The sequence below is a fragment of the Nanorana parkeri genome, unplaced genomic scaffold, assembly GCF_000935625.1.
Source record: "Nanorana parkeri isolate BGI_ZX_2015 unplaced genomic scaffold, ASM93562v1 scaffold1808, whole genome shotgun sequence".
Classification (NCBI taxonomy): domain Eukaryota; kingdom Metazoa; phylum Chordata; class Amphibia; order Anura; family Dicroglossidae; genus Nanorana; species Nanorana parkeri.
The window spans coordinates 14,423-34,311 of record NW_017308076.1 but is presented as its reverse complement, the minus strand read 5'-3'; the positions used below and the strand labels follow the sequence as shown (position 1 = coordinate 34,311).

The following is a 19,889-nucleotide window of genomic DNA, read 5'->3' as shown; positions in this document are numbered from 1 at the left end:
GTGGGTAATTTGGCAGCCCATTCAGAATGAACCTGCTTAGATGCCAACCACTGCCAATTCCAGAAAAGTATAGACATCTGAACATGTCATACATGTCCAAAAAGCAACCTAGGTAAAGGGAATCTGCCATTTTTCCAATGCAGGGGAACACATTGCTTAGAATACTCTTTCCGTTTCTCCACCCACTGCTAAGCTTTACATGCGTACAAGTGTACAGGTTTAATGCAGCCTTTTAGATGTTGCCAGCTGACATGTGAAGATCAGCAGTTTGTAAATGTTTACATTTCAGCCCAGTCATCACTCATTCATGTGCCAGTAGAACGGCTGTAGACCGAGGTCATTTTGCGCATGCTCCTCCGGTGGGTGAATGAGTCATTCAGAGCCTTCATATAAACTTAAATAGTGTGTAATTGAGTTGGATGAGTGCTCTGTAACATATCTAAGTACAATGCTTCCATGTTGTGTGGTCACTGAAGAAATGTGATGTCATTTCTGATATCCTTGGGATTTCCTGTGAGCGGCAGTGGCCATGTATGAGCAGGTCAGAAGTGATCCATCTTTGCAGCATTGTGATCATTGCCATAGTGATTTATTACTTAAGAAGATTATACAGCACAGCACTTTTGTAGCCCATTGGTGTTGTGGCACACTGCACAGAAGTTTACATGCCCTTTTTTTTTTTTTGCCATGCACCTTAACTCGTGGTAAAAAGAAAATGTGATTAGTGGTTCTCAACCTGTGTAACCTCAGGACCCACATTTGTCCTTGGTCATTAAGTCGTGACGCAAGTTGCACTGCATTGCGGTACCACGCATTCCGATGCGGGCGATAGAACTGTGGGTGTGTCAGGGCTCCACCCTGACTTAACTGGCTTGGCTGCCATTCCACCCACCTGTGATTCCTCCTTTGTCTGACCATACTGTGTAATGTTGCTCGCTACTCCTGGCTCTCTCAGTTGATACTCTCCTGTTTGGCCATAAAAGGGAGCCTGAGAGTAGTGAGTGGTGAGCAATGTTACACAGTTAAGTCAGGGTGGGAGATGCGTTTGGGGTGTCATTTAACTGAATGGCAATTCACTGCACCTCCCACACCAGAACGTACGATAGGTGTGATTGCGTGGGACTGTGCAATTAACGCACTGTACTAGTGTGAATGGGTCCCCAAAAACACTGACAGACGCACAGACACAATCACACACTCCAAGAAAAAAATATAATTTTTTTTTTTATATCCACCCAGTCTCCCTGCCTTTCGAGAACTGGAGTGGATCCTCAACCTGTGTTGTGACAGAGCTGCATTCACTTGTACAGCTCCCTTGTGCGTCCTGTAGAGGTGGCAGGAGCCAGAATGTGACATCAGTCCGGTCCAGGCACTTCTACAGGACACATGAGGGAGCTGTAAGCAATCCACATATGGATGGAGCTCCCTCGCGGCCCTAGCCCAGCCCACCTCAAGCTGACACTCTGCATCGGGCAACATATTTTGAATGGCTGATCGGCACAAGAACTGACAGTGCTGCGCTAGGGGGAGGCATGTGGTGACCCACTGAACACGTGATCACAACCCACCAGTTGAGAACCAAGTATATAACACATACCATTTCCCATGAGCTCAAACCCTACTGCTTGTTAATTGTTACAGTACAATTTACACAAAGTTTGTTTCATTTGTGAATAACTTTGCAATGCTTTGTCCTAGAGTCATAGTGGCCATTCTAAAATGTATATTTTTTTTAAATCTACGGTAACCCATTTGTTTTAAAATCCTGATTAACCCCTTAGTGACACAGCTTCAGAAAATGTTCCTGGGGAGTGGAGCTATTTTGCGATGTGTTTAACAAAAACGCTATATAATATGTGTAGGTGCAATGAATGGGCAAGATGGAAATTATGGTTAAAGGACAAAATGGGCTTTAATATGATGCGACATATACAATCTTATTTTTAAGGGGGGGGGGGGTGGGCTAAAACTAACCTGAAAAAAAATGGGCTGAAAAAATCGGCTTATACTCGAGTATATATGGTAATGTTTTTGCTCAGTTTTTTTGCATTTGTTTTAAAAAAGGCAACTAAATGAAAAAAAGGTTAAACATTAATGATTATATTACAAAACTCAACAGAAAAAAGTAGCGTGTCAGACTGCAGTGCCATCTATTACTAGTGTAATTATCACAATTGTACGGTTTAGAATAATGAATTAAATACAATTGTGTGTGTGTGAGAATTGTAAAACCATTGACTAAATACAAGCTTTATGTTCTTTTAAAGATGTGAACATTTTTAGATATGCACATATGTTATTGCCAAGTTAATTTTCATACTGTTGTTGCTAAATTTGTCCTGGGCGTCTAGGCATAAATGATCTCTGGCACTAAAGTATTAGTGATAATAAAATCAAAAGGTTTCAAAGTTTTTTTTTTTCCCAAATGCTGAATAACTCACTTGCAATGAATACTGCTCCTTGATGGTTTATTTTAGGAAGTTATAGTTGCCTGCAGAATCACCTGGTTCCCTGAGATTCTGTTTTAGGGTGGCTTTTTTTCCTTGCAGGGTCCTATAGAGCCACCCTTGTGTGTGCTGGTAAGTTGTCTCTCCATAAACACAGCAATGCAAGCCACTCCCCTTTTCCAAGCTAGTGGGCCTGTCCCTTGTTATCATGTACTTGACAGGAAGGTTCAGAGGAGGGAGCTGAAACCAGCTGTTCAGAAACATGATGACTAAGTGCTTGGCCAAAAATGTAAACAAATAGTTTGCTGGGCAGTGATTATTTGCTCTATATTCATTATTGAAAAACATTTTAATACTACTTTTCTTCCATCTGATTAGTTCCTTGTCATGTTCTTCTGCCTGTTTGCTTTTCTATGTGCTTTCCAGTCTGTCACTTCCTTGTTAGCTGCTTTATATCTAATTTTTGCTTTGCCCTCTTGGTTTCCCTATGGCTATTGTATGCCCTAGTTGGTGTCCACCAGCGGTTGGCGCTGAGGCTTGACATGTCTGTCCTTGTGTGTTTCTAATGGGAAGTTCTGGGCTCATCTAAATACCACTGACTGCATAACCTTGTTATCCATTGGAGGAGCTCTACATACTTGATCCAGACCCATGTATCAGCTTTACTCATTTCCACTGAAGACCAATAACTATTTTCCAATCCTCTGTGGTAACTGCACAGCTAAATTTTACTTATGTTTGTTTATACACTGCAATGTGTACTTAGCTGCAGTTAGATTACGCTTGTTTGTGCTTTGTAATCGTTCTTCTGAAGGATAATTTTGCTAATCATCTGCCTCCATTTTGACCATCAAGCAGAATGCAGGATAATAATTTTCAGTCAGAGGAGTAATGTCTCCAACCTTGCTAGGCACTGAGCAATTTGGACCTTTCCCAAATTCAGATACTGCTTCCCTCAAGCCAAACAGCTGGCTCGGTGCTGATTGGCTGGGCAACTGGCTTCCTGGCCAATTAGCATAGAGCCGGCAAAACAGCATGGAGCCGCCCGTCTCCCTGATTGCCCGGGAAGCTGGCTCCATGGTAGCAGAAGTACCGGTACTCATACTCCATACCGAAAAACCGGTAACGCTGCATCCCTACACAAAGGTGACTCTGGCACTGGCAATTCCATGGAGACTGGTAAACAGGCTACTGACAATACCAACACTGGCAAGTTGTGGCCAGTGTTAGAATCACCCATGTCACATGACACTTAGCATAGGTTCTAGTGCTGCTGCTGCATGATTATGCATTTGTGTAGCACATTTATGATGCAGTTTTATGCTTAATGCGTTTTAAGTTTGACCAAAGGCAAGCAATATCTCCTGTGAAATTAAAAGGTGAACAGGGCCTCAGGACTACTTCACACAGGCTTCTGGTTATAAAAGAGCAGCATGAACACCATGTTTTCAACACTCTTTTACAAAGCAACTTGCAAAACTTTCTGTAAGCTTCGAGCAGGTTTGTTAAAGCCTCAAAAGCCTTGGTTCTCAACTGGTGGGTCGTGTTCAGTGGGTCGCTGCATGCCTTCCACTTTTCTAGGTGAGCGGCTCCTCTGCCTCCACCTAGCGTAGTACTGTCAGTTCTCCCGCCAAGCAGCCATTCAGAATATGCTGCCCAGCATCGAGTGTCAGCTTGAGGTGGGATAGGATGGGGCTATGGCCGCCATACGTGCATTGCTTACAGCTCCCTCATTTGTCCTGTAGAGGTGCCTGGACCAGAGTAACGCACTGTACCACGCGATCACACTTGCGTTCTGGTGTGGGAGGTATGTTGCATTGCTATTCGTTTGAATGGTACCCCAAAACACAACTCCCACCCACAGTTCGATCGCCCGTTACCTCAATGCCGTGCGGTCCATTGCAGTGCGATTTGGGTCGCAACTTAATGGCCTAGGACAAATGTGGGTCCTGAGGTTACACAGGTTGAGAACCACTGATCTAAAGCACCCTTTAGCTCCAGTTTGGGAATGTTAAAGTGACATTAAACCCTCAGATTTTATAACATAAAACAATACTGTAATGTGTGCCTTACTGTATTCCATGGTTGTTTCCCTTCTCTTTGCTGCTCTTCCTTTTAAATCTATCTCTTCTCATGCTGGGCAGAACTTCTGTTTTGCAGCAGACTGCCTTGTCTCTGAAATGGATACATGGTGTCTGTGTGAAGGTTCACAACCTGAGCCAGCACTACAGGAAGAGGCACTCAGCTGCAAAGGGAAGTTCTCCCCAAGCATGAGAAGAGATATGGATTTAAAAGGAAAAGCAGCAAAGAGAAGGGAAACAACCATGGATTACAGTAAGGCACACATTACAGTATTGTTTTATGTTAAAAAATCTGAGGGTTTAATGTCACTTTAAACACAGATATTAATGGGAGTACTGATTGCCACTTTAAACAAGCTCCTAGCAGGCTTTTAAGAAGCTTCAAGTTGCACTGAATCTTACTAAAGCCTGCTAGCAGCATGTTTAAGGTGACAGCACTTCCATTAAGATCTCAAACTGGAGCTGAATAATACATTAAAAGCTTTAACAAAGCTGGTCAAAAGCCCTTCAAATGCACTGTAAAAGCTTGCTATTCACATTACTCTTATACAAGCTGAAGCCTGTGTGACCTAGATCCTAGTCTGTTTAAAGAAGCAGAGTTACGTGAGCAATGGTGCATAAAAGTCAATGAAAGACTTTATCCAGTAACATATATGCTTTAGGTTTGAAGGGAGTACAGTCATTCAAAACACTGTAGATGAGCATTTGTAGACTTATTAGCTCAATGCAAAAAATAAAAAAATGCTTTATGGGCATAAAACACCTGGGTTTTGTATAGCTAAACAAAACCTTCCATGCATGTACGTTTGAAAAACCAGTGAGAATATTCTAGAAATGCACTCAATGCATTATATAGTGGATCAGTAATGCATCAGATATTTGGGGCACCAGTTGTAAAGCAAAAGGTATGGCTATACCACAGCCAATACCGCACATTTATAAAGTGATGTGCTGTATGCTCCACTTATTGTGAGGCTTCAAAGCAAGAGGAATGGAAAAATACTGGAGAGATTAGAGCACAGTAACTTGCTGTCAGTCATGTGACTGTCCTCTATGCAGATTTAAACAGTGGCCATGGTACACCTCCAGCATCCACAGTTCAGAATGGTATGCAACAAGCAGGCCCAGTGAGGTGTAAAGACTGTTCTGTCCAATGTACAGTGGTATCCACACTCTGCTATGAATAGGCTCCCAAGTACTGTAGAATATAAAACCAGTGACCGACTTTAAGCGTATATTATTTTTTAAGTAGCAGGGCTTTAGCGCGTTCGATCTTCTCTAATGCAGAAGAATCAGTAGTTGGATTGCATTTTGCCAGGACCATGTTCATTTCATTTTCATTTTTATGTTCAATGGCAGCTTCGGCAGCTTGTTCCAAATCTCTGTTAAATGTAAAAGAAAACAAGGGGGTTAATAACACAACCATGCGCGGAGATACAGCATGTCATTGCATCAATAAACCATCAGTGCAAGCATTTACAGCTGAACTCCATATAGATGCAGCACTGCACATATAGACAATCGGCGGGCTATGGAGCCGCCGATCGTCTATATGTGAAACACCCGGTAATGAGTGTTTGCATTGGTCGGGTCTTTTCTGCCCGTGCGTGCCCGCTAGGGGGGCGCGTGCGAGCAGAAAAAAAATGCCGTCTGGAGACGGACACCCGCCAATGCTGCAGTGCTGTCTGTCCGTTTTTTTACAACGGGCGGACGGCAAGTGGTTAATAAATCATTCAAGCTTATGTATAGCCAAATCTTTTTTTGCTTTGTCTAGAGAAAGGAAGGATAAAACTCTCAGTTGATTTTTTCTGTCTGTGTACCATTGGGGAAATCTCCCAAAGTGTGAGGAATTCCCCTCTTACAGCATTATCCCCATTGGAAGATTTCAACTTGTTTTGGGAACAACCCTAATGTTGGATTCTTCCTCTTTTTATTTTGGTGACTACAAATAGGGAGGTGAATCTCCCCAATGGGACTTAGGCAACCTCAGCACTCCAGCTGTGGTGAAACTAAACTACAAATCCCATGAGGCATTGCAATTTCTGTGTGGAGAACCTCCCCTACCCAAGCTAGATCTGTTTTATGCATTGGGAAACTATTACTTACAGCAGAAGAGATTGTCATAATGTGTTGCCATTTATCCATAGCAATGGGTGGAGTGAAAAACTTTTATCTTGTACCATCTGTTTGGTTTAAGACGTTTATATTGTATGAAGTGTATGTGCAATGCTGAAATATTCCCTTTTTTAGGATGCTGTCATTTAACTATTCCTATTAGAAGATTCTTGTTTGTTTCATTTTTGTTTCTAAAATGTTTAGGGTGTGCCTCAATAGCAAGAATGTATAAAAGGTTGTTCTGAGAGTGCTGAACCTAGGTTGCATTTAGACAACTTAACCACTTAAAGACCGGGGTGTTAAACCCACTTCCTGTCCAGGCCATATTTCAGCATTCAGCTCTGCGGTACTTTGACTGACATTCGGTCATGCAACGTTGTACTGACATTCATTTTATATCGCTTTCATTTGGTGGTATTAAATCACCACCGTTTGTTTCTTATTTTTTACTAAATAAAGAATAGTACTGACAATTTTGAAGAAGAAAAACAAACAAACATTTTCCCTACATCGTTATGAAACTATTATTAGCCAATGTTTTGGTAAAATATAAAAGATGGGGTCATGTTAGGTAAATAGATACCAGAAATGTCAAGCCTTAAAACTGCATGTGCCCACGCAATCACAAAAAAAATACCATACCCAAAATTGGCCTTAGGCAGTGCTTTAAAAGCTTTTGCTGCTATACATTTAGTATTAAGAATTATTGCTTGCAACATTTGTAGTGGTATGTAACATGTGCGACACAATCAGCGTTTTCGCACATAGGCGCACCCGACGTGTGTTTTTGCGTTGGTATGTGGGGGCAGGGGACTTTAAAAACGTTTTTTGTGCTTCTTTAATTTTCTTTAAATGTGACTAATTTTTTTTATTTTTTTTTTACACTTGACATTTTACAAATGACAGCCTGAAAGCAGAAGTGATGTAATACACAACACTTCTGCATTTAGTGATCGGAGGGGAGGTCAGCCAGTGGAAGTGTGCTGATCTCCCTTCAATCTCAGTGCAGAGATGGAACACAGGGAACAGTGGAGCCCGTTATAGCAGGCAGTGCTGGTGGAGGAGGAGGAGGGGCACCCACACACTCCGATACAGCTCTACAGCCACCCAAACGCTTGTATGTAACAGCTGTTGTCGGCTATTTTATACAGTGGACGCGCGCAAAAGACACACTACATGCTCGGCGACCCACATCCAAGAGCTTGTTGTCCATCCGTTTATATACAACGGGCGGACGGCAAGCAGTTAAACACTTGTTTTCATACATGTATCAGCATGGACTATCCAATCCATCAATAAATATGAGGCAATATTAGCAAGTTGCACACACACACACACACACACACACACACATATATATATAGTTGCACATATATATATATACATACACACACACATACATACACACGGTCATGGCCAAAAATATTGGCACCCCTGCATTTCTGTCAGATTATGCACCACTTTGCACAGAAAATTGTTGCAATTATAAATGTTTAGCCATTCTTTAGCTAGTAGCTGACCATGGTTAATTTGGCAGCATGTCAAAAAATTTTTATATGACATAATTTCCCATAATTTATTTTTCTAGAACCACAGAAGCTATAAAGCTGAACTTGGTGGTGAGCTCTGTAAGAAACTGGGAAAAAGAAACAAGTAAAATGATAAAAGCAAAAAATGGTGTTCGATGTGCTTACTGTACGTTCTTACCTAGTTAAAAGAAGAGCCTTCACTCTCTGTTCAGGGTTTACACGAGCAGTATACTTCCTTGCTTCTGACTTGTTATTTTGCTTCATACATATTTCAACAAATGGCTGAAAGAAATAATTACAAGTAGGTTAGCTTAACTGCTATTGAGATTTTCCCATAATGAAAAGAAGGTTGGGACACTGGCAAACAGAAAAAGTCAGCCCCACTAGAATTTCTCCTCTACAAAGCAGGCCTGTTTTTTTTGCTAATGTCTCAAGACAATTGGGTGCCATTTCTTAAGCTCTGCTTTTTGTGCCTAGCGTCCTTCTCCTGCAGGTGGCGATATTACCCTACCATTCAGGATCTACGATCTGTTGCCTGTGTCCTTCAATGAACGAGAGAGAAAAGTCATTTTGCTAGCCTAACAAATGTGACTTTAATCAAGATTTGTTTTGCTACACTGCTGGTGTTTTAATTTTTTCCCTTGGTGCCTTCATGTAAGATTCCTTACTGTACCGCTGCTTAAACTGGTCTCAACATAGCAGCTATACAGTTCAGCAGCTTAACCGCCAACTTTGGAAGCTGTACCTAGGCCCTGGTGGACTGGATGTGCAGGGCTAGCTTGTAATGTGACTTTTGGGCACTGGGCTCTGCCTTCCAGACCTGAGTGTTCTGTGTTGATTAGCAACAGAGCGCTTTTTGGGAACCAGAGCCATGGCACAGCCCCAGAAATGACCCCCGTCTCTGAAGACACACTTTCTGGCTAAAGCATCAGGAGTTACCTCAGGAGTCAGGAGTTACAATTAAAAAAAAACATTTTTAAGTCCCCACCCCCGCAAGCCCACACGTCTTCACGTAAACACGCGTCGGGTGCGCCTACTATGAAATCGACTATCGCGCTACACATGTTGGGGTTTTATGGTAGATCCCATCGCACTCCTGACCGGAAAACCCCAAAGTGCAGGGGGGTGCTGGAGCGACCGCAGATGCCTCTGCATGTCAAAAACTGTAACTGGTAGAAAGTAATTTGCACTCTAGAAACTTTTGTAGTCAATCTTTATTGACCATCAAAGTGTCACATAACTTTAGCTGTTGTTGGGTATCGCCGTGCACGCCGGAGGGTGGGCAATAATTCTAGGTCCAATATTTACACGCATCTCTAAACTGATGACCTGTGGGGGCTTTTAAAGCGTCGTCTATGGACGTTTTGGGGTACTGAAGTTTGTCGCAGTTTCACGGACGCACGCAATTTTTAACCTGGGCATGTCGGGTATCTATTTACTTGTTTGTAACCTCATTTTTTAAATTTTATTTAAAAATGGGTATTTTATTGTGTTTTGGGGCATTTAAGTGCTTTTTTCACTAAATGTTGGGGTTTGATAAAGAGTTGCGCTTATATCATGCAACATAAAAATTTAAAGTGACATTAAACCCTCAGATTTTTTCACATAAACCAATACTGTAATGTGCGCCTTACTGTAATCCATGGTAGTTTCCCTTCTCTTTGCTGCTCTTCCTTTTAAATCTGTATCTCTTCTCATGCTGGGCAGAACTTCTGTTTTGCAGCAGACTGCCTTGTCTCTGAAAGGGATACATGGTGTCTGTGTGTTGGTTTGCAACCTGAGCCAGCGCTACAGGAAGAGGGACTCAGCTGCAAAGGGAAGTTCTCCCCTAGCATGAGAAGACATAAGGATTTAAAAGGAAGAGCAGCAAAGGGTTACAGTACTATATATGTTATGTGTGATTATTCTTTAAATATTTACAAATATTGATCAAAATATTTACATGAAGCTAATCCCAATTACTAATACACCTTAAATTACATTATGAAAACCATTTGACCCTATAAAGCCGTACTGCAGCCAACATCTTATTTTCTTAGATTTGAGAAGAGTTAAAATTTTAGATGAGTTTCTATTCCTGTCTATGACCCCACAGGGGAGATTTTCACTTCCTGACCTTGTGGCGCCAGTAAAATATATGGAGGGGATCGTTGTCACTGACCAGGAAGTCACAGACAGCAATAAAAACAGTGTCAGCAGTTCCAAACCTTCTTCACTTGCATTTTGTAGGTGATCCCATCTGAGAAATTTTCCAACACTATCTATACTGAAAGGAAGTGAAGGGAAATCACCTCAATGGGGACACAGCAATAAACACTTCACATAGGCTTTAACCTTTCCCCACTCTATGGAAAGCTATGAAGTTGGGCTTTAACCGTTCGATGAGGAATAACATGTGTAAGTCAATAATACTGATTGCAAGTGAAAACAATTACCAAATATCCTACGGGAGATTTTTTACTTTTTGAAAAGTTCTCCAACTCTACCCAGTCTTCCTTCTCTGCCAGTGCAGTTAATTTCAGCCACCAGTACCTGAGGATACAAAGACATAGGTTATCTTCATCTGACCAAAAAAGAAACCGATGAATACATAATTGATGAGGTAAAGTTAAATCTGGAATCTATAGGATTGCATTTTCTAATCTGCATAATAGATGTAGACTACCATTGCTGAGCTCCTTCTGAAAATGCTAGATGTCTGGCTGTTCTAATGAATTGTGCTGATGGTTTCAGTTCTTTTCTAAGTCATTGACTTGGAACAATCACATAGATTTAGGTTCCATTTAAAGTTTTTAAGATTTCTATATTAAAAGAATACATGAACATAAAATCTATAATTTAATAATGGTAATGATCACCAACCCTCAAACAAATAGAGTAGATACAGTAAAAATCAAAAAGATAGAAGTGGAGTAGATAGATTTTCCACCATGTTATAGTGCTTTGCCCGAGTGTTCACCTCATTGATCCTTTTCCGATTTTTATAGTGGTGCAATCTGGAATTAAAATGGATTTAAATGGCATTTTTACTAGGGATGCACCGATACCACTTTTTTTAAGACCGAGTACGAGTACCGATACTTTTAATCAAGTACTCGCCGATACCAATTACAAATACTTTTTCTTAAAGGGACCGGTCACATTTTTTCTAAAGCAATATAAACTAATGATGAATGAATGCTTACTTGATATAATCACTATTCAGCAATGGAAAAAAAAAATATTTATTCATGCTGTATTTACTCAGCTATGAATTCCTGGCTGGAATCCATAGTTTTGCACTTACAAGTTGCAATATCACAGGCCAAACCTCTGCTTTTGCTCCAATTATCATATCTCCATCAAACTTTTCCAAAAGAAAAAAAAAATCTTAAAAACTTACATTTAGGCCTCATTCACATGACTAACAGCCAGCCCATACTGATCCGTGCTGCGGATGGATCCTGTCTGCGTCCGAGCATGGACACCCGCAGTACGCAGCAAGGATTGAAAATATTTTTTTTTTACTTTTGGAAAAGCATGGTTGAGTTATAATTGGAGCAAAAGCAGAGGTTTGGCCTGTGATATTGCAACTTGCAGGTGCAAAACTATGGATTCCAGCCAGGAATTCATAGCTGAGTAAATACAGCATGAATAAATAAAATAAGTTTTTTTTTCCATTGCTGAATAGTGATTATATCAAGTAAGCATTCATTCATCTTTCACCATGCTTTATTAATATATAGTAAGCATTCATTCATCTTTCACCATGCTGTATTAATATATGTAACATTGCAAGGCATTCCTGGACCTGTATATCAATATCTTTTTAAAATGTGCCAGTTATACAGAATTGGATATAGCTGTGCCACACTATATAATACAGTGTTCTGGAGTCTGGACATGTGCTCATCTATTTTCCCCACTATGGAGATACAAGGCTTAGTTAACAATGGCATGATCTAAATATTCATTTAATTATTCAGTCTTTAATTTTATATTATAAAGTTTATAATATTTAAAAAAAAAAAGACATTGAATAATGAAATGAATATTTAGATCATGCCATTGCTAACTAAGGCTTGTATCCCCATAGTGGGGAAAATAGATGAGCACATGTCCAGACTCCAGAACACTGTATAGTGTGGCACAGCTATATCCAATTCTGCATACCTGGCTTTATATTATAAAGTTTTTATACAAGCCTTAGTTAGCAATAGGCATTATCTATATATTCATTTTCTATTGTCTTTTTAAATATTATATGGCATATGCAGTCAACATTACAGGCATATATCTATTTTTTTGTCATGTGCCCAGCCGCCATGCGGTGCTACTAACCTGCTGCTGTGACGTCTCCGTCTCCTTCAGCCACTCCGTGTCACAGCCTAGTCATTTGCTCCATGCTGGCCTCTTCTCCCGCTGATTGGCCAATTGGATGATTGACAGGCTTCCGCTCCAGTCTGGAGTGAGGACTTGGAGGCGGAGTCTATTACTGCCGTGGAGGAGAAGTTCGCGGCCATGTTTTTTGAATGCAGACGCTATGGAGGTCGGCGGTTTCGTATCCTCGGAGATGGCGCAGGTACTCGTTGTATCGGAGTATTTGCACGAGTAGTGCAGATTATTGTAATACATTTTAATCTGTTTCTATGATCTCTGTCCAAGTCAAACATCCAGGATTTTGTTTTTTTTGGAAGCATGTATGTTCTTGTATTTAATTGTTATATGCCCGAATGCATTAGGTCTAATTAACATTTGTACATGTAAATACAACTCAAGATGTGACTAAAAATACAACCTAATGATTATTGCAACACTGAAATTACCTTTTTTCAGGAATTCTAAATTCTTTATAAAGCTGTTCAGCTTTTTTCTGCATGTTATCAAGTATCAGATTGTAGACTGTCTGATGTAAGGAGTAATCAAGATAAGGCTTATCAAGCTTCTCCTGTAGTGCACGCTGGATCCTTAGCAATTTAATTTGATCCTCTGTTACCTGTAAAATACAAAGTGAATACAGCAACAAATAAGTGAAAATCAACAGGGAACAAGTAATGATTATCAATTCTACTAAAGCAGCATATTATCTTAAAGCTGACGTACAGTCTGGGACCCGATTGCTGGTAAGAAACATGCTGACAAGAGGAGATTGAAGGAGAGCAGAAGACTGGTGAGTTCTTCTATGCCCAGATACATGCTGGGGTCAAAGAGGTGACCAGGAAGTATTGCATAAGTACAGTATAGTAAAGTCAGGTCACCAGCTTTGTTCTGCGATTAGACAGGGCAGAATAAATTGGATAAATAGAAATACAAACTTTTTGGTAGGTAAAAGCTTATCTATGTGCACATGTGCATTAAGTTGTTTGCCTGGAGACCTGGATGGCAGACCTAAACAATTGCCCCCAATGGTAAAACAAAATATACAAATCCTCAGCATGCATTTCCTGCCTGATATACTGGCCCCTTTGATGGTGGAAAGGTTAAAGTCATTCAGTTGTGTCATACTCTCCTTAAACATCCACTTGTATCATCATTATCCAATCGTGGAGCCATTCAGTACCATGATACCAAGACCCTCCAATAGAGCATATTATGATTCCAATTATCCTTTTCTGCAGACCCACGCCACAATGTGACTGATTAAACTATCTACATTTGTAGCTCAGGACTATTGGAGCCAGCAGATATATATTTTTCAAATACAGACAGAGACCTCCACCGCTCCTTCCACATGGCAGCTTGGGTTTGTTGCAGGCGCTGGCCAGATCCAAAGAAACAGCTGCATACTGCTAATCTTCATCCAGTGCTTCTTTATTTGCAAGATCCAGTCTGTTCCAAACTTATGATCCCTGCCTGCTAGTCCCTCACTACTAACCCGTTTCACCCAATTGGGCTTAGTTGTAGAGTAGTACTCTACGATTAAAAGGAGAACTATGGGGTCAGTGTTTTTCCCCATAGTTCTCCTTAGGGTAACGGGAGGACACAAACTAGCGTCCTCCCGTTACCCTAAGCTCAGTATACCGCGAGCTACAGCTCGCGGTATACTGAGACGCCGCACCTGGAGCGGATCCAGACGTAGATGACGGGATCCGCCCAGCTGCGTGAGTGACAGCTGGCTCTGCCTATCTAGAGGCAGAGCAGGCTGTACCCGCCCCCTCCCCCGTCCTTTCCGCCAGTCAGCGTTGGCAGATCGGAGCGGGGAGAGGGGAATCCAGCCCCTCCCCCTGTCACGGTAGAGAGCCGTGACAGGATCGAGAGGTGAGGGAACCCGGTATGTGTTCGTTCACCTCCCGATCTACTGAGCCGACCTGTGGCAGTCTCATTGTCACAGGTCGGCTTAGAACTATGAGGTGAGTGGAAATCACTCATCTCATAGTTCTCCTTTAAGCCCGATTGGGTGAAACGCATTAGTGGTGAGCGAATAGCTTCACCCAATCAGGCGTTTTCAGAGTAGAACTGAGCAATTAGCAGGTGGGGATCAGAAGTTTGGAGCTGACTGGATTTTATAAATAAAGAAGCACTGGGAGAAGATTGGCAGTGTGTTTCTATGGATTGCATTTGCAGATATATTAGACATGCAACCAAATGTAAATGGGGACCTAATATTTTATTGCTAAATTCTTAAGCTATTATTTTATGTCTTTCCGCTTTCTGCGTATAATTTGATCTCCTGCCATTCACATCTATTCACAACATAGTAGTAAAGGATGATAGCGTCAACATTATTCAATATTTATCCGCTAGTTCTCTCCTCAGCGCAGGGAGCCGGGGTTTCATCAGCTCTGTGATCCCTCTGATCCCCATCGGGAGGTGACCGAGACCCCTGCAGCCGATGCCTAGCAGTGAGGAGAGCTCCAATAAACTAATATCATTAAATATATTCTTTCAGGTCCGCTCCTCTGCTGATTGACAGCAAGCAGTGGGCGGTACAATAGCCAGCCTGCTATTGGCTTTTGCAATTTGAAATAGTGTTTTACTGCAGGGATTATGGTGGAACATGCCAGTGCTTTAGTATGGGTGCTTTTAGTCCAAATCAGGAGCATGCAGAAATGGGTGACAACAATGCATGTGAATTAAAAAAAAGTGTTGTCACCATATGAAAGAAGTTCCTGTGGAAAGAGTTTCCTGTTAGGATTACCAAATAGGATTTGATAACAGGAAATCTAAAAAGGATTAAACTTTTTGTTGCCCATGTTCCTGTAATGTCAAACTATTTGGTTTAGGTTTTTGGCATTAGACACACTTTAAGACATGACTAGCTGTGTACTTGTTCTAAGTCAGTGACTCACTAGGCAATGAAGCCAAGACAAAGAGGACGCTTCTCAAGCTAGAACCTTTAAAAAATAAATCAGTTATAGCCAGTAAGTAATAGCCAGGACCTAGTCATAAACCCAGGCAAAGTAAGAACATAAAACTAAGTCAAAGAAGGGCTCAGAAGAGGCTTTGCTGGCTAAAACTGAGCACAGTGTATTCTTCAATATTTTCCTAAGTAGGAGTTTCAGATAAAATAAACTAGCCCGCAACAGACTATGTCTGAAAGAAGTTTTTTAATTCCTACGCTTGTGAGTAAAAAGAACATTTATGACTCCTCTGATAAAAAGGCTTTGAATGTTTGCATTTTCCAGAAGCCTATTGCCAACACCAGTCAGACTATGACTAGAGGGAAGCAAGACACAGCACAAAATAGAACGGACTCCAGATGAGTCCTCCATAAAAAAACTTTACAACAATGTATATACATTTGAGTATGAATAGTTTCTTCTCTCACCTTGGCAGCCCAATCATTTTTTGCTCTGTTGTACTCATCAACGGCATTCTGCAGCTCGGCAACACGACCCTCCACACTCTGTAAAAGGTAAATATCCAGTAAAAATGGGAAAACCCGAGTCCTGGCTATAACAAATGGTTGTTCTAATTATTGTACAACACTCTAAAAATGATTTTTTTATATCATGTAAATAAGTCCCAATTATACCAATGTCCCTTTGATCCTATATCCTGAGGGCCTTCTAGGGATTTGCTTATGCCAGATTCAAGATTTTCTGCGAACGATAAAGTTGGCCATATACTATGCAAATTTCATCAAGAACTGGATGAAATTCACACAGTGAGTGCCGCTGTCGGCACCCTTTCGGCCAGGATCCCTCGATCGGCTGATCGAAGAAGCTGGTTGGAAAGTCTTTGAATGAACAAAGTGGGCTGCCAATCAGCTGCGGGCTCTGCTCGGGTATTCTGACAGTGGCCGTTGTCAGATTGAACGAAGAGATTGGGAGAGTCCTTGATCAACGCTTGTAAGCGTTGATGGAGGAATCAGTCATATTTTCTTTATTCAGCTCGCAGGTTGAATGAAGAGAATCTTAGTGAATGGCCAGCTTACCTCATGTTCCTGTATGTTTTTATGATGATGGTACAAATTAGGAGGACTTAGGAAATCGTGTGTTACAACTTATACCATAATGGTTACTTTTGCAGTCATTGCTTTGAGCAATCTCTTTGACAGCAACTTTAATGTTCCTGATCCACAACACTACTACATTTATGTGAGCACTAACCACAGAAAGTCTAACTAGAGAGAAGGTCTAACCTTTCCCAACTATATCCAAAACAAAAAGTGTAGTTCAAGGCAAATAAAAAAACAATACATACAGATTTGCACATTTCCCATGTTTTATCCCTTTTAGACATGCTGCAAGTACAGAAAAAGAACGGTTGATGAACTAGAAACATAGTAGGGGGAATTTATCAAAACTGGAGCAGTTTCCCATAGTAACCAATCAGCTTCTCTCTTCAGTTAAGCTTTGAAAATGAAAGAAGCTTATTGGTTACAATGGGCAACTACTCTAGATTTTGTCTGGTATATGGTTTACTGACCTGTATAGGTACAAATTGCTTTCATGAAGTAAAGAAAGATATACAACCCCATTAAGTTATCTAAAAGTAGAGAGCATGAATACCTGTTCCATGCAGTAGCTAGCTCGAACATGAAAGTTTCCAAGCTCCTGATGATTATCATCTTGATTGTAGAGATCTTTTAATGTCTCTGGTTCTTGATGTTTGCAGAACTGTCAATGCAGAATTACATATACATTTTACACTCAAGGATCACACTCCATTTATGCACCTATCAGCCATTAAATTATCGCCTGCCTAATATTGATTAGGTCCGGAAGAAACAAAAGACAAAGAGCGCCTCCATCGCGTGAAAACGTTTTAATAAAGTGGGTTTAAACAAGTAAAACCATACTCACAAAGGTAGAATTTGTACAGGCATGAATAGATAAAAACGTGAAAAGCTTAGCCCACCGGCTAATCTTCCTCCCTGAGGTTAACGGTTCCGAGGCCACGGAAACGTTAACCTCAGGGAGGAAGATTAGCCGGTGGGCTAAGCTTTTCACGTTTTTATCTATTCATGCCTGTACAAATTCTACCTTTGTGAGTATGGTTTTACTTGTTTAAACCCACTTTATTAAAACGTTTTCACGCGATGGAGGCGCTCTTTGTCTGTTGTTTCTTCCAGAGTTGAGGCTTCCCCATAGCCTGTCTGAGAGCCTGCCCCATCTGCGGTTTTCGCTTTGAGATCACTGCAGACATTCTCCGAGCCTGGATACAAGCGGCTGGCGCTTCTGTCATTTATAGTTTGCTATTGATTAGGTCCCCCTGACCCATCAAGGTCTCAACCCAACTCCCAACTCCACTAGACCTCAGAAGGTATGATGTGGTGTCTGGCACCAAGACATCAACAGCGGATCCTTTAAGTCCTGTAAGTTGCGAGGTGGGGTCTCAGTGGATCGGACTTGTTTTTCTAGCACATCCCACAGATGCTCGATTGGCTTGAGATCTGGAGAATTTATAGGCAAAGTCAACACCTCAAACTTGTGTTCCTAAACCATTTTTGCAGAGTGGATTAACCTGCTGAAAGAAGCCACTGCCATCAGGGAATGTTGTTTCCATGAAGGGATGTACATGGTCAATAACAATGTTATGGTAGGCAGTACGTGTCCAAATAACATGCACATGAATGGCAGGACTCAAGGTTTCCCAGCAGAACATTGCCCTGAACTGATGCATCTCTATCCCAAGTAAGCGACACAAATGACAACGGCCATCCACATGATGTAAAAGAAAAGGTGATTCATCAGACCAGGCCACCTTCTTCCATTGCTCCGAGGTCCATTTCTGATGCTCATGTGCCCATTGTAGGAAATTTTGGCAGTGGACACAGGTCAGCGGCTATGCAGCGTCATACACAACAAACTGCGAAAGAAAGGTGTGTGAACACACAGAGGGGAATTTATCAAAACTGGAGCACACAAAACCTGGGGCAGCTGTGCATGGCAACCAACCAGCTTCTCTCTTTCATTTTCAAATCTTAACTATACAAACTGAAGAGAGGAACTGATTGGTTGCCCTGGGCAACTGCTCCAGATTTCGTCTGCTCCAGGTTTTAATAAATTCCCTTGACAGTGTATCGGAACCAGCATTAACTTTTGCAGCAATTTGAGCTACAGTAGATCAAACTACACGGGCCAGCCTTCGCTCCCCAGATGCATCAATGAGCCTTGGCCACCCATGACCCTATCACTGGTTAACCAGTTTTCCTTCTTTGGGACACTTTTGGTAGGTCCTGACCACTGCACATCAGGAACAACCCAAAAAAGCTGCAGTTTCGGAGTTGCTCTGACCCAGTCATTTAGCCATCACAATTTGGTCCTTGTCAAGGTCCCTCAAATCCTTACGCTTGCCCCTTTTTTGTCCTTCCAACACATCAACCTCAGGGACAAAATGTTCGCTTGATGCCGAATATATCCCACCCCCTACCAGGTGCCACTGTAATGAGATAATCAATGTTATTCACTTCACCTCTCAGCGGTCATAATGTTATGGATGATCGGTGTGAGTTCTTAATAAAAGAGAAGTCAACTGTACAACAATGGTTGTATGGTTGGAGCAGATCACAATGTCTATGATCCACTTCAACCATCCTACTAAAAAGTTTAAAGGATGGTTATGGCTTGTACTTACCTTCCCTGTGCTCCTCCATTGCCCCAACATGCCTCCAACATTGCAGTGCAAATCTCAACTTCATGAATATTGAAAGTTTCACAGGGCCAAGCAAGTCCCTCCGCTCACCACCAGGGACAGGACTTGTGTGTGGCGAATGGCTGTTCTGGCACTGGGGGCCGAACCGTGACATGTACCCCATGGCCAAAATTTACGGGTTTTCTTGGGCTTCAGCAGTGGTTCAGGTCAGCAGAGCTAGCTAAATGTCCTATATTGCCTGCTGTGCAGCAAAACTGTTACTTTGCTAAGTATGGGCAAATAAAAGTTCACTTGAAGATAGTTTGGGACCGGTTGTAAATTACTTATTTACAATTTTGACATTCACACCCAAACATCGTCAAGTTTAGGCTTTGAACTCTACATATTAATGTTATGCATTGGTAGGAAAGCGGAGTCCTCCTAACTAACTTCTGTATATCTTAACTACTGGTGTTATTGTATTTATTGTGCACTTTCTAGTTTGCATATATAGCATGTAATGAAAAATCTGAAAATTAATATCTGTCCTTGTGATGTTAATGTGTTTAATTAGCACACTGGTCTGTAAGCTCTCCTCTGCATAAATCATTTGATGTAATAAATGCAGAGGCAATAAATGCAAAAACTCGAGAGCAAACTATAAATATAAATTTGTAGGCTATGCCAACACTATATATATATATCTATATATCTATATA

The 19,889-nt window shown here is 41.3% G+C and overlaps 1 protein-coding gene across 1 annotated transcript in view; it reads right to left on the bottom strand.

Moving 5' to 3' along the window:
• Positions 1-5,667: 5,667 nt before the first annotated feature.
• VPS16 (VPS16, CORVET/HOPS core subunit) overlaps positions 5,668-19,889 on the bottom strand; it is a gene marked incomplete at its 5' end in the record, with an annotated part of 27,743 nt that continues 13,521 nt past the window's right edge. The window contains 6 exons of the mRNA XM_018571673.1: positions 5,668-5,910; positions 8,351-8,454; positions 10,608-10,704; positions 12,978-13,147; positions 15,920-15,997; positions 17,106-17,213. Of these exons, the coding sequence (XP_018427175.1) occupies positions 5,766-5,910; positions 8,351-8,454; positions 10,608-10,704; positions 12,978-13,147; positions 15,920-15,997; positions 17,106-17,213 (702 nt within the window). The remainder of the gene's footprint in view (positions 5,911-8,350; positions 8,455-10,607; positions 10,705-12,977; positions 13,148-15,919; positions 15,998-17,105; positions 17,214-19,889) is intronic.